This window comes from Anomaloglossus baeobatrachus, chromosome 5, assembly GCF_048569485.1.
Source record: "Anomaloglossus baeobatrachus isolate aAnoBae1 chromosome 5, aAnoBae1.hap1, whole genome shotgun sequence".
NCBI classification, from domain to species: domain Eukaryota; kingdom Metazoa; phylum Chordata; class Amphibia; order Anura; family Aromobatidae; genus Anomaloglossus; species Anomaloglossus baeobatrachus.
Genome location: NC_134357.1, coordinates 254,526,894 through 254,542,600, shown reverse-complemented (window position 1 = coordinate 254,542,600; position 15,707 = coordinate 254,526,894). Strand labels below are relative to the sequence as shown.

The 15,707-nt window shown below is 47.3% G+C and overlaps 1 protein-coding gene across 2 annotated transcripts in view; it reads right to left on the bottom strand.

The window, feature by feature from the left end:
* TMEM134 (transmembrane protein 134) overlaps positions 1–15,707 on the bottom strand; it is a 32,259-nt gene that overhangs the window by 7,890 nt on the left and 8,662 nt on the right. For both annotated transcript variants that reach the window (XM_075349358.1, XM_075349357.1), the window contains exon 3: positions 2,616–2,762. In XM_075349358.1, coding sequence (XP_075205473.1) covers positions 2,616–2,735 — 120 coding nt within the window. In that variant the 5' untranslated portion in view covers positions 2,736–2,762. The remainder of the gene's footprint in view (positions 1–2,615; positions 2,763–15,707) is intronic.

Sequence of the window (15,707 nt, the reverse complement as noted above, 5' to 3'; positions counted from 1 at the left end):
TGACTTACTAAAGCACTAAATTGGTTTTGTAACCTCATTGAGCTTTGAACTTCATAGGCAGGTGTATCCAATCATGAGAAAAGGTATTTAAGGTGGCCACTTGCAAGTTATTCTCCTATTTGAATCTCCTATGAAGAGTGGCATCATGGGCTCCTCAAAACAACTCTCAAATGATCTGAAAACAAAGATTATTCAACATAGTTGTTCAGGGGAAGGATACAAAAAGCTGTCTCAGAGATTTAAACTGTCAGTTTCCACTGTGAGGAACATAGTAAGGAAATGGAAGAACACAGGTACAGTTCTTGTTAAGCCCAGAAGTGGCAGGCCAAGAAAAATATCAAAAGGCAGAGAAGAAGAATGGTGAGAACAGTCAAGGACAATCCACAGACCACCTCCAAAGACCTGCAGCATCATCTTGCTGCAGATGGTGTCAATGTGCATCCGTCAACAATACAGCACACTTTGCACAAGGAGAAGCTGTATGGGAGAGTGATGCGAAAGAAGCCGTTTCTGCAAGCACGCCACAAACAGAGTCGCCTGAGGTATGCAAAAGCACATTTGGACAAGCCAGTTACATTTTGGAAGAAGGTCCTGTGGACTGATGAAACAAAGATTGAGTTGTTTGGTCATACAAAAAGGCGTTGTGCATGGAGGCAAAAAAACACAGCATTCCAAGAAAAGCACTTGCTACCCACAGTAAAATTTGGTGGAGGTTCCATCATGCTTTGGGGCTTTGTGGCCAATGCCGGCACCGGGAATAAAGTTGAGGGTCGCATGGATTCAACTCAGTATCAGCAGATTCTTGACAATAATGTGCAAGAATCAGTGACGAAGTTGAAGTTACGCAGGGGATGGATATTTCAGCAAGACAATGATCCAAAACACCGCTCCAAATCTACTCAGTCATTCATGCAGAGGAACAATTGCAATGTTCTGGAATGGTCATCCCAGTCCCCAGACCTGAATATCATTGAACATCTGTGGGATGATTTGAAGCGTGCTGTCCATGCTCAGCGACCAAACTTATCTGAACTGGAATTGTTTTGTTAACAGGAATGGTCAAATATACCTTCATCCAGGATCCAGGAACTCATTAAAAGCTACAGGAAGCGACTAGAGGCTGTGATTTTTGCAAAAGGAGGATCTACAAAATATTAATGTCACTTTTATGTTGAGGTGCCCATACTTTTGCACTGGTCAAATTTTGTTTAAATGCGGATTGCACATTTTCTGTTAGTACAATAAACCTCATTTCAATCCAGAAATATTACTCAGTTCATCAGTTATTAGATATATGAAACTGAAATAGCTGTTGCAAAAACCCAAATTGTTATAAAGAAAAAAGGTTAACATTAATAGGGGTGCCCAAACTTTTTCATATGTCTGTATACAACATTCTAACATGGTGTATATAAGAACCCAGGCCGCTGTGTAGAACATAAAAATCACTTCATAATACTCACCTAAACCGGTCGCTGAGGTGGATGTGGCTCAAATGGGCGTCTTCATCCTCCGGTGTCTGCGCCTCCTCTTCGACCTCCTTCTGAAGCCTGTGCATGACGCTTCCTACGTCATACACACTCGCCGGTCCTGCGCAGGCGCACAATACTTTGATCTGCCCTGCTCAGGACCTGAATGCCGGCGAGTGTGTATGACGTCGGATGCGTCATGCACCGCGGTTACAGAAGGAGGACAAAGATGGCCGAAAGAGGAGGCGCCGCCATCGGAGGACGAGGACGCCCACTTAAGCCACATCCGCGGCAGGTTTAGGTGAGTATTATAAAGTGATTTTTATGTTCTACACAGCGGCCTGGGCTCTTATATACAGCATGTTAGAATGCGGTATTTAATAGCCCACTGGTGGTGGCCACAGCTTATAGGCCAAAAAAGTGGTGACAGGTTCGCTTTATATGAAAAAGCGATTACACATCCTACTACAGTCCAATATTGGAGAAGAAAATCATATGCTGGCGAATAAGGACCCATGGGTGCAAGTACACTTACTCTTAAAAGAGACCCCAACTCAAGGAATATGTCACTTACTGGGCTGGTTTGCTTTAGTTTTGAAAAACAAAATTTGCTGTTTTGTCTGCTACAGAATCATCAGTTCTTTAAAAGCTGAGCTCTATATAACTCCACCCACACCACTGATTGGCAACATTCTGCCTATGCACAGTGTACACAGAAAGCTGGCTAGCTGTGGTGGGGACGGGGTTAAACAGAGCTCATGAATATGGAGGACTGCATGGCTGCAGGCGTACTAGTTTTCTAATATAATAATCTGGTGAAGAAAGTCATTTTAATCAAAACTGCAGAAAGCAGCCTAGTAAGTGACACATTGCTGGAATCAAGGTCTCTGCCCCTACATTATGCTGCTCTCAGATTAGGTGGTAAAAACCTGCTGACAGATAAGGATAACCATCTTTAAGAAAGTGGCAAGTTTGAATGTTATAGAGGGAGGGCCCCCTCTAAGAGTGGATCAGGTGGACATGGGCCATCCAGAAAAGATGTCATGCTATACAATACATTATCCCTGCAGCCTAATGATGGGCCAGCTTAAGAAAAAAAGGTCTTTATGACGTAGAAACCATTAATATACGTGAAGTGAAACCCACCTTGTACTTGTGTCGATTCTGCTGAGTCTCATTATCCCCACCAAAATGTAAAGCCCCAAACCTGGGTCCTGTATCTTCAATGGACATCTCAAATGCATCATCAATAGTGAAGTTACCCATCAAATCTTTGGATCAGCGTGGCTTTTCCTGAAAATTACAATGATCTCACATCATTAATGTGCACATAGAAACGTCTTATTTCTGTGACTCTAGGAGCACTCTGATCCCTACTTACATCACGTTTTCATGTAAGAACAATATTAAAGGGGTTACCAGGTGCCACAAGGGCTGCTGCTGACGTTATGACCCCTATTCACCTGCCTATACACGTTGTGTCTTCTGGTGTTTCCAAATCCACTTTGTCAAGCTTTGGAAAAGTGAACTGGAGCTTAGTGGAGGGTCGTGGTTGGCAAGCCCCCACAAATTCATTATAATATCACAACAGTGGTGTAAATGATAGCAGAAATGTACTGTAGTGCCCAGCTCTACACCACAAGGGCAGCCAAAGATGTGCCAAGATAATGGGACTAGGCACTCCAAGAGTAGATCTAATTAGCTGATTTATTCTTTACATCCAACAGTTCACAACTAGATCAAAAGATGTTTCAGTCAAAACACCAACCTTCGTCAGAAGGAACTGATGAAACATACACAGAACATAACAAAATTAGTCAAAATAATTTATAATCAGATGTCCATTGAGAATTACAAATAAATCGGCCATTCAATCGTGAATATACAAATATACAAAAATGGTGCATACAGAACAAACATATGTATTTTTCTATATTCACGATTGAATGGCCGATTTATTTGTAATTCTCAATGGACATCTGAGTATACATTTTTTTTGACTAATTTTGTTATGTTCTGTGTATGTTTCATCAGTTCCTTCTGACGAAGGTTGGTGTTTTGACCGAAACGTCTTTTGATTTAGTTGTGAACTGTTGGATGTAAAGAATAAATCAGCTAATTATTTCTACTCTTGTAGTGCCCAGTCTCATTATCTTGTTACAAAGTTGGATCCTACTAGCGCACCAATTCCCACAGAAGTGCCGTGTCCTTATATTCTACTGATGGTCCTCTTTCACGTGCACTCTGGATCATTATGATGTCCCCCAAGACTTTTTCATATAACCCCGAACAAACCTCTCAAATTCTTGCTCAATCAACAATACCAAGTGATTTTCTTAAACATCCCCCCAGGGAAGCAAGGCGTTGTGCCTTGGAGAGGGAATCCCGTCATCTTATAAATACGGAATTACACTGTGCCACGTTATCTGAATACCTGAGACTGCAACGAATCCCACGTGGCCTCCGTGTTCCCTTCCACCCTACTGTCTTCAATAACAATAGTGACGTTTGTGCTAAATTTGTACAGATTTTGAATAAATGTTCTTTTGATTTAATGACATTTACTGTTGAGTTTTTACAAAAAAGTATTTCTGAAACCAATAATTTTCACTATTTTCTCCATACTTCTATTATTACTACTCTTTTTCTTTCAGTTTGTATTCTTTTTCTTCCTTTTTTACTCTGCACATTCCCTGTCCTTATGCCGTGTCCTTATATTCTAAAGATGTGCCAAGAGGCGCACACTTCTGGATGAAATTTGGTGCCTCTTAATCCAATGGACTCTTCATCTAAACTGGGGTACAAAACCCCCAGTCTTCATGAACTGGCTCCATGGTAGCTTAGGACCCTGCAAAGGTGTTGGGCAAATTATAGGTTTAGAAAGTATATTATGTAATTTGTTTGACAACTGCTACGAGAAGGAATGGATTCATTATTATTATTTGGGGGCAGGGGTGAGGACGTGTTTGGCTTTTATCGTTTTTTGCAAGTCATCACGCGGTACAGTACAGAAGCATGATTACTGGTGTCCTCGGGGTTAAGAGGGCAATGGCCTGAGAATGGTGAGGGTTGTCTAAATGCAGGTCATTGGATATTACAGTACAACTGAATACATGATGAAATATCTCTGAAATCTGAAGGGGCTGATGTACTAATCTCAAAAATCCACAGCAGAATGGTTATACAATTCTGAAAAGAAAATGAGCATTTTAGGAGCCCAGTAAAGCCATTCTGACTACGATTTACAAAGTACACAAGCCTCACTAGGTCTAGTATATCGCTTTAATAACGTATACGATGAAATTTGGTTACAAATCAGCATTATTATTCCGCTCTTCGCGGTGTGCAGTTATTAGGGGAGTATTTTCACCATCATTTTCATGCAGATTTTCCCCCTCTGAGCGGTATACACTTGAATGCGGATTGCATGAAGCACATCAGATGATGTATATTTGTATAATGAGAAGGGTGAGGCCTAAGGATACAATACCCTTTATAAAAGTGTGCAGAATTATTTGGCAGCTTGTTTTCCTGAGGCAGAATGGCCCAGAAAAAGATTTACCCGACTCTGAAAAGTCACAAATAGTCACAAGACTTAGGCTGCTTTCACACCTCCAGTTTTTTGCTGTGCGGCACAATCCGGCACTTTGCAGAAAAAACACAACCTTTTTTTTGCCGCCGCATGCGTTTTTTCCGCATAGACTTTCAGTAGTGCCGGATTGTGCCGCATGGCCTTGAGTTCGGTCCGGTTTTTGCCAGATGCGGCATATTTAGCCCATGCGGCGGCCGGATGGAACGTTGCCTGGCATGTTTTTTGTACGGCGAAAAAAATCGCATCGCGCCGCATCCGGCGCTTTTTCGAATGCATGACTATGGACACCGGATTCGGCGCGATGTGGCAAACACTGCATTCAACCGCCGCATGCGGTTTTTTGCGGACAGGCCACATGTAAAAACTTATGCAAAGGATGCAGTTTTTTTGCCGCATCCGTTGCATAGGTTTTAGAGCTGGATTTAGCCGCAGTGCTAAAACCGGATGTGTGAAAGCAGCCTTACAGAGAACACAGCACTCTTAGGCTATGTGCCCACGGGCACTCGTACCTGCGGATGTATCCGCAGGTACGAGCGCATGTTTCCCGCCGGCATCCGCAGCTATTTTTAGCTGTGGGATTCCAGCAATATAGCTGCGGTAAACCTGCGGACTTTCATGCGAATTACCTGCAGACGTCCCGGCCTCTATCTCCATAGCGGAGGGCCGGGATTTCCACAGGTAATTCCGTAGGAATAATTGACATGCAATTACGTGCAGCTGCGGGACATCCGCACCATGTTGCGCAGCCGCACTTTTCCGCAGCGTGGACACAGACACTCCCCATGTCCCATAGGATAACATGGGGAGTGTCTGTACATGCTAAAACCTGCGGATTTATCTGGAAAATCCAGAAAAATCTGCAGGTTTTCCACGGCAAAATCCACAGAAACAAGCTCCCGTGGGCACATGGCCTTAAAATTACTAAGAGATTGGGTTGTGATCACAGAACCATCAAAACATTGTTCTAAATAGTGAACAGCATCACAAAAAGCATGTTGAGAAAAAAAAGACACACATTAACTGAAAAAGATGTGAGAAGAATCAAATGTGAAGAGACCAGGAAGCCATTATCCTCCGAGCAGTCATATTCCAGATCTACAACCTACCCAGGAGAGCCCAGAAGGACAAGGTGTTCAGTGCTCGGAGACACGGTCAAGGTAAAGAAGGCTGAGACCTGACCACCGCTGAGCAGGACAGAAGGTGAAATATCAAGATGAGGCTAGCGAGTCTTGACAGACCAGATGGATGGGCCGGTGTTTGGATCAGTAATGGACACAGAGCTCCACTGCGACTCAGACAACAGAAAGGTGGAGCTGGGTACCGCTATGGGCTGGTGTTTTTAAGGCTATGTGCGCACGTTGCGTACAGTCACTGCAGAAATGTCTGCAGCGATCTGAAGAGCACACGTGCGCTTCTAATCGCTGCAGAAAATGTCCGTAGTGAAAAAAAAAAAAAGCCGATTCCATGCGCTCTGCCTGCAGCTCCTGCCATAGACAGAGCAGGGGCTGCAGGCAGAGCGCACAGAAGAAGTGAAATGTCACTTCTTAGAACGCGCGTTTCGGGCCGAAGCGCTGCGCTCTAAGACGCCACGTGCACACGGCTCATGCATAATCTTCATAGACTGTGCAGGGGAGGCAGGACGCATGCAGTTACGCTGCGCTATAAAGCGCAGCGTAACTGCATGTAATCACGCAACATGCGCACATAGCCTAAGGGTCAGCTTGTTGGACCTTTTCGGGTTCTGCTGTGCATATGGTGCTTTTTTTTTTTTTTTTTTTTGCTTGCCGTTTTGGGTTGACAAAACTACAGCAAATCAATTCTTTGGGCGTTTTTTTTAACTCTTTCAGCCATTGATTTCACTAAAAAAAATGTTTGGGAAAAAATGTATGCGTTTTGTCTTGCGTTTTCTGACAAAAGGTGCAGTTTTTTTATGAACCAATTTTCAGTAGCCTGCGCACATAGCCTAAAGAACGTAGCGAAAAACTTTTTTTTTGTTGCGGCAACACTGCATTCAAGTGAAATAACAGGCGATCAAAACATATCATCTACCCAAAAATGTTTTTAAATGATACTGACAGCTCAAGACACAAAAAATAAGCCATCACTGAGCCCCAGATCCCGAAAATGAGAACGCTATGGGTTGTGGAAAATTGACTCTCCCAGCCTGAGAACACCAGGCCTCAGCGTTTTTTATTTATTTGGTTAAACCAAAAGAACAACATGGGATCTTCCCGATTTTTGATAACCAGCCAAGGTAAAGCAGACAGCTGGGGGCTGAAATTATAAGGCTGGGAAGGGCCTTGGTTATTTCACTCTTCCAAGCCTAAAAATAGCAGCCCGCAGCAACCCCATAATTAGCACATCACATTAGATGCATCAATTCTGGTGCTTTCGGTTCTTCCCGACTGCCCTTGTGCAATTGCAATCGATAACATTTTTTGGGGTTGATGTCAGCTGTGAATTGTCAGCTGACATCAAGCCCAGGGGTTAGTAAAGGATAGGTGTCTCAGAACACTTCTATTACTACCCCAGTAAGTGTAACGTTAAAAAAAAAACAAAAAAAAAACAAAACACAGAAAAGAAGGGAATTTTGTTTACTTACCGTAAATTCCTTTTCTTCTAGCTCCAATTGGGAGACCCAGACAATTGGGTGTATAGCTACTGCCTCCGGAGGCCACACAAAGCACTACACTTAAAAGTGCAAGGCCCCTCCCCTTCTGCCTATACACCCCCCGTGGGATCACGGGCTCCTCAGTTTTAGTGCAAAAGCAAGAAGGAGGAAAGCCAAGAACTGGTTTAAAAACAAATTCGATCCGAAGAAACATCGGAGAACTGAAACCATTCAATATGAACAACATGTGTACCCGAAAAAACAAAAATCCCTAAGAAAACAGGGCGGGTGCTGGGTCTCCCAATTGGAGCTAGAAGAAAAGGAATTTACGGTAAGTAAACAAAATTCCCTTCTTCTTTGTCGCTCCTAATTGGGAGACCCAGACAATTGGGACGTCCAAAAGCAGTCCCTGGGTGGGTAAAATAACACCTCGTGATAGGGCCGAAAAAACAGCCCTTTCCTACAGGTGGGCAACCGCCGCCTGAAGGACTTGTCTACCTAGGCTGGCGTCCGCCGAAGCGTAGGTATGCACCTGATAATGCTTGGTAAAAGTGTGCAGACTCGACCAGGTAGCCGCCTGGCACACCTGCTGAGCCGTAGCCTGGTGCCGTAATGCCCAGGACGCACCCACGGCTCTGGTAGAATGGGCCTTCAGCCCTGAGGGAACCGGAATCCCAGCAGAACGGTAGGCTTCAAGAATTGGTTCCTTGATCCACCGAGCCAGGGTGGATTTGGAAGCTTGCGACCCTTTACACTGACCAGCGACAAGGATAAAGAGTGCATCCGAGCGGCGCAGAGGCGCCGTGCGGGAAATGTAGATTCTGAGTGCTCTCACCAGATCCAACAAATGCAAATCCTTTTCACATTGATGAACTGGATGAGGACACAAAGAAGGTAAGACGATATCCTGATTGAGATGAAAGGGGGATACCACCTTAGGGAGAAACTCCGGAATCGGGCGCAGAACCACCTTGTCCTGGTGAAACACCAGAAAGGGAGATTTGCATGACAGCGCTGCTAGCTCGGACACTCTCCGAAGAGACGTGACCGCTACTAGAAAGGCCACTTTCTGTGAAAGGCGAGAAAGGGAAACATCCCTCATAGGCTCGAAAGGCGGCTTCTGGAGAGCAATTAGAACCCTGTTCAGATCCCAGGGCTCTAACGGCCGCTTGTAAGGGGGGACGATATGACAAACCCCTTGCAGGAACGTGCGTACCTGAGGAAGTCGTGCTAGGCGTTTCTGAAAAAATACAGATAGCGCTGAGACCTGTCCTTTAAGGGAGCCGAGCGACAAACCTTTATCCAAACCGGATTGTAGGAAAGAAAGAAGAGTAGGCAATGCAAATGGCCAGGGAGAAACTCCCTGAGCAGAGCACCAAGATAAGAATATCTTCCACGTCCTGTGGTAGATCTTGGCGGAGGATGGTTTTCTAGCCTGTCTCATGGTGGCAATGACCTCTTGAGATAATCCTGAAGACGCTAGGATCCAGGACTCAATGGCCACACAGTCAGGTTCAGGGCCGCAGAATTCTGATGGAAAAACGGCCCTTGGGACAAAAAGTCTGGTCGGTCTGGTAGTGCCCACGGTTGGCCTACCGTGAGGTGCCACAGATCCGGGTACCACGACCTCCTCGGCCAGTCTGGAGCGACGAGGATGGCGCGGCGGCAGTCGGACCTGATCTTGCGCAGCACTCTGGGCAACAGTGCCAGAGGTGGAAACACATAAGGTAGCCGGAACAGCGACCAATCTTGAACTAAGGCGTCCGCCGCCAGAGCTCGGTGATCGTGAGACCGTGCCATGAAAGCTGGGACCTTGTTGTTGTGCCGGGACGCCATTAGGTCGACGTCCGGCATCCCCCAGCGGCGACAGATCTCCTGAAACACGTCCGGGTGAAGAGACCATTCCCCTGCGTCCATACCCTGGCGACTGAGGAAGTCTGCTTCCCAGTTTTCCACGCCTGGGATGTGAACTGCGGATATGGTGGATGCCATGTCTTCCACCCACGTCAGAATCCGCCGGACTTCCTGGAAGGCTTGCCGACTGCGTGTTCCTCCTTGGTGGTTGATGTATGCCACCGTTGTGGAGTTGTCCGACTGAATTCGGATCTGCTTGCCTTCCAGCCACTGCTGGAAGGCTTGTAGGGCAAGATACACTGCTCTGATTTCCAGAACATTGATCTGAAGGGTGGACTCTTGCTGAGTCCACGTACCTTGAGCCCTGTGGTGGAGAAAAACTGCTCCCCACCCTGAAAGACTCGCGTCTGTCATAACCACCGCCCAGGATGGGGGTAGAAAAGACTTTCCTTTTGACAATGAAGTGGGAAGAAGCCACCACCGAAGAGATTCCTTGGCCGCCTGAGAAAGGGAGACGTTCCTGTCGAGGGATGTCGACTTCCCGTCCCATTGGCGGAGAATGTCCCATTGTAGTGGACGCAGATGAAGCTGCGCGAAAGGGACTGCCTCCATTGTTGCTACCATCTTCCCTAGGAAGTGCATGAGGCGTCTCAAGGGGTGTGACTGGCCTTGAAGGAGAGATTGCACCCCTGTCTGTAGTGAACGCTGTTTGTCCAGCGGAAGCTTCACTATCGCTGGGAGAGTATGAAACTCCATGCCAAGATATGTTAGCGATTGGGTCGGAGTCAGATTTGACTTTGAAAAGTTGATGATCCACCCGAAACTCTGGAGAGTCTCCAGCGCAACGTTCAGGCTGTGTTGGCATGCCTCTTGAGAGGGTGCCTTGACCAGTAGATCGTCCAAATACGGGATCACAGAGTGACCTTGAGAGTGCAGGACTGCTACTACTGCTGCCATGACCTTGGTGAAGACCCGTGGGGCTGTCGCCAGCCCGAAAGGCAGGGCTACGAACTGAAGGTGTTCGTCTCCTATAACGAAGCGTAGAAAACGCTGGTGTTCTGGAGCAATCGGCACGTGGAGATAAGCATCTTTGAGTCTATTGATGCTAGGAAATCTCCTTGAGACATTGAGGCGATGACGGAGCGGAGGGATTCCATCCGGAACCGCCTGGTTTTCACGTGCTTGTTGAGCAGTTTTAAATCCAGAACGGGACGGAAAGACCCGTCCTTTTTTGGCACCACAAACAAATTGGAGTAAAAACCGTGACCTTGCTCCTGAAGAGGAACAGGGGTCACCACTCCTTCTGCCTTTAGCGTGCACACCGCTTGCAGAAGAGCATCGGCTCGGTCGGGAGGTGGAGAAGTTCTGAAGAATCGAGTTGGAGGACGAGAACTGAACTCTATCCTGTACCCGTGAGACAGAATGTCTCTCACCCAACGGTCTTTGACCTGTGGCAGCCAAATGTCGCCAAAGCGGGAGAGCCTGCCACCGACCGAGGATGCGGAGAGAGGAGGCCGAAAGTCATGAGGAAGCCGCCTTGGTAGCGGGTCTTCCGGCTGTCTTTTTTGGGCGTGACTGAGCCCGCCAAGAATCTGAGGTCCTCTGATCCTTTTGAGTCCTTTTGGACGAGGAGAATCGGGACCTGCCCGAGCCTCGACAGGACCGAAACCCCGACTGTCCCCTCCTCTGTTGGGGTTTGTTTTGTCTGGGCTGAGGTAAGGATGAATCCTTACCCTTGGACTGTTTAATGATTTCATCCAAACGCTCACCAAACAGTCGGTCACCAGAAAATGGCAAACTGGTTAAGCACGTTTTGGAAGCAGAATCTGCCTTCCATTCCCTTAACCACAAGGCTCTGCGTAAAACCACGGAGTTGGCGGACGCCACTGCCGTACGGCTCGTAGAGTCCAGGACAGCATTAATCGCGTAAGACGCAAATGCAGACATTTGAGAGGTTAAGGATGCCACCTGCGGAACAGATGTACGTGTGACCGTGTCAATCTGTGTAAGACCAGCTGAAATAGCTTGGAGTGCCCATACGGCTGCGAATGCTGGAGCAAACGACGCGCCGATAGCTTCATAGATGGATTTCAACCAGAGCTCCATCTGTCTGTCAGTGGCATCTTTAAGTGCAGCCCCATCTTCCACTGCAACTATGGATCTAGCCGCAAGCCTGGAGATTGGAGGATCCACCTTGGGACACTGGGTCCAGCCCTTGACCACGTCAGGGGGAAAGGGATAACGTGTATCCTTAAGCCGTTTGGAGAAACGCTTATCTGGATAAGCGTGGTGTTTCTGGACTGACTCTCTAAAGTCAGAGTGGTCCAGAAAAGTACTTAATTTACGCTTGGGATACCTGAAATGGAATTTCTCCTGCTGTGAAGCTGACTCCTTCACTGGAGGAGCTGGGGGAGAAATATCCAACATTCTATTGATGGACGCTATAAGATCATTCACTATGGCGTCACCATCAGGAGTATCCAGATTGAGAGCGGTCTCAGGATCAGAATCCTGATCAGCTACCTCCGCCTCATCATACAGAGAGTCCTCCTGCTGGGACCCTGACCAGTGTGATGAAGTCGAGGGCCGCTCATAGCGAGCTCGCTTAGGCTGTCTGGGACTGTCGTCCGTGTCAGAGCCTTCACCCTGGGATGCATGGGACACCTCCGGAGCCCGGAGCTGTTCCAACTGAGGGGGACCAGGGAGCAATGATTCAACAGTGCCCATGGTCTGAGTTACTGGTCTAGACTGCAAAGTTTCTAGAATTTTAGTCATAGTCACAGACAATCTATCCGCAAAAACTGCAAACTCCGTCCCCGTCACCTGGACAGTATTCACAGGTGGTTCTCCCTGGGTCACCTCTAGCAGAGGCCCCGGCCGAGCAAGTGCCACAGGGGCCGAGCACTGCACACAATGGGGGTCAGTGGAACCTACCGGTAGAGTAGCCTCACATGCGGTACAAGCAGCATAGAAAGCCTGTGCCTTGGCACCCTTGCTTTTTGCGGATGACATGCTGTTGTCTCCTCTGAGCAATCTAGGAGGGTATATAGCCAAGAATCACCAGCGACCGTACAGTGCAATGTATAGCATGCAAGCATAAAAATACAAATGTACACTTCGGCACTAGTGGGGTCAGCACCAGAGGTGCCGCTTACCGCCCGCTCAAACGCGGGTGTGTGGTCGCCAGAATCCCGTGTCTGGGTCTCCCAGAACTTGTCTCCCCTCTCCAGCTCAGACTGCACACAGGAATGGCTGCCGGCGTTCTGTGAAGAGGGGCGGACCGTGGGCGTGCCTCAGACAAAGTGCGGGAAACTGGCGTCCCACCGTGTCCAGTGTGAGGGCTGGAGTATGTAAAGTAGACTCCAGCCCTCTGCGCTGATGTTCTGTACAGCGTCCCGCCCTTCCCCTGACTGGCAGGCCTGGGGGCGGGAACGAAGCGAAACTAGGCCGCAAAAGCCGGGGACTCGAGTAATAAGCGCGGCCGTCATATATGCACGGCCAGCGCGGAAGTCCCCGGCGCACCACAAGTCCCAGCCGCGCCGCAGCGTAAACTGACAGCAGCGGCCGGCGCGGCAGTTCCCAATACATTAACTCACTCAGCAGAGCTGTAGTGAGTAGTGGCACAAGCGCGCAGCGCTGTTGTCCCCGGCGCACTAACACACCCAGCAATGCTGCAGTGTGTCTGCGCGCGGTCTGTACAGGGACACAGAGTACCTTGACGTAGCAGGGCCATGTCCCTGACGATACTCAGCTCCATATCCAGCAGATTCCCCAGCGGCTGTGGATGGAGCACGGTCTCAGTGCCTGGAGACCGGTAAAATCCCACTTCACCCAGAGCCCTAAGGGGGATGGGGAAGGAAGCAGCATGTGGGCTCCAGCCTCCGTACCCGCAATGGGTACCTCAACCTTAACAAACACCGCCGACAAAAGTGGGGTGAGAAGGGAGCATGCTGGGGGCCCTAGTATGGGCCCTCTTTTCTTCCATCCGACATAGTCAGCAGCTGCTGCTGACTAAACAGTGGAGCTATGCGTGGATGTCTGACCTCCTTCGCACAAAGCATGAAAACTGAGGAGCCCGTGATCCCACGGGGGGTGTATAGGCAGAAGGGGAGGGGCCTTGCACTTTTAAGTGTAGTGCTTTGTGTGGCCTCCGGAGGCAGTAGCTATACACCCAATTGTCTGGGTCTCCCAATTAGGAGCGACAAAGAAAAAATTGAATAAAGAAATCCCCCACACTTTCCCTCGGACACCAATTTATTAAGAAAAATATGTTCTGAGAAGCTGCGACGTAATCCATGATCCAGGACTCCAACTCCAGCGACTGGGATTCGTAGTAATGTATATCTACCTCGTATTATAGACGCAGGGTAACTAAAACGCTCATCATCAGATCTGCCCCCTCAACGACACCTAGCAGCTCTAATGAGTGTTGTAGTCACCCGGTGTCTGTGAATAGCTGTACTTTACTGCTAATCCCAATCGCCAGAGTTGGAGTCATGGATCGTGAATTACGTTGGAGCTTCTGGGAACATTTTTGTTAATAAATTGGTGAACAAGGGAAAGTGTGGGGAATCTTTATTCAAATAAACTATTTTTTTTTTCCTGTGTGTATAATGTTTTTACTTTATACTTACTGGGTTAGTAATGGGGGTGTCTGATAGACCCCCACCATGGACTTGTTGACACTACACAGCTGACATCAACCCCATTACCTAGATTGCCAACACACCTAGAATTGGCACATCTAATGATATGCTAATTCTGGGGTGGCTGCGGGCTGCCATTTTTAGGCTGGGAAGGGCCAAATAACCATGGACCTTCCAAGCCTCACAATACCAGCCTCCAGCTGTCTGCTTTACCTTAGATGGTTATTAAAAATGAGGGTGTAGACCTCATGCTTTTTTAAAATTATTTATATCATTTTTTTTTACTTCCCAGCAGCGACCTGGGAGTCAGAGATGTGTACAGGTGTCTTCCCATGCATTTTTCCAGCCTCCGCTGTGCGCAAGCGGGGTTTTCCTGAAGAATGTTTGATCTTCCCATAGATTCCCCTTATACTTGTAACAAGCACTCGAGAATTTTAGTGCTCGCTCATCACTACTCTAGAAAACTAGTTGTTCAAGATGCATTTAACAGATTTATTCAATTCAAAATGGAACAAAAATTGGTGCAAATGGACATAAAAACAGAAAAAAAGAGCTTTGTTTTGAACTGTTCCTTTTTTTTTTTTTTAAAAAACATAGCCTTAAAGGTTCTATTGGCTGACTGATCTTTGTGATCGCCAGCGTCACATTTTCTTGGCACTGAGTGCACCTCCATCCCTCTGCTCAGAGTACCAGCTCTAGCGGGTTCCTAATTAGCGGCTACAGCCGCCACTCAAAGCAGATCTGATTGGTTGGGAAATTATCTCTGGAGTCGGGGACACAACATATGAAGAGACTGGTTCACTGGGCGCTTGTTATCATAGCAGAAAGGGATGGGGGGGGGGTTAAAACTTGGATACCTTGGTCATGCACTCCTCACAACCATACACATGGTATGTATTAACTACTTTCCCCAGTCATTTTTATAGCATTGTCAACAATTTTGAGTGGTCCTCCCAGATTTTGATATTGACAATATTTTGATATTCTTACACAGGTTATCAGTATATTAGATAATGGAGGGCTGGGTCAGACACTTAGCCCCCTACCCCATGAAACAGCTCCCACAGCGGCTGGTTGTACATAGTGTAGAGCCGTATAACCGCCATACACTGCGGAGTAGCCGTTGTCAGGTACTGCAGCTCATATCCTATTATAGTAAATTGGGACCCTTATTTGGTGGGAAGTCAGACCCTCACTGATCTGATACAAAGTGCAAACAAGTGCAGCCGCACACTGAATGCAAAGGTATGTGTGAGCATTGAATATGAGAATTGGCACTGCATTACTGCTATATAGTCTGTACTTACAGAACAGACGTACTTAGCACACAGTGTGGCCAAACTGTGCACAGCCATCTACCCAAGGGCAGGTAAAATACAGGACTGCCTTCACTTATTGGAGCCATGTGATTTTTTGACACAACTGTGACAATGAAACACTTCAGTGTTGTAGTGACTTTCTTCTACGATTGTGCACACAACGTTAGTCCACCAATGAAGTGGAGTGCACAGCCCAATACGGAGGCAGTCACCATG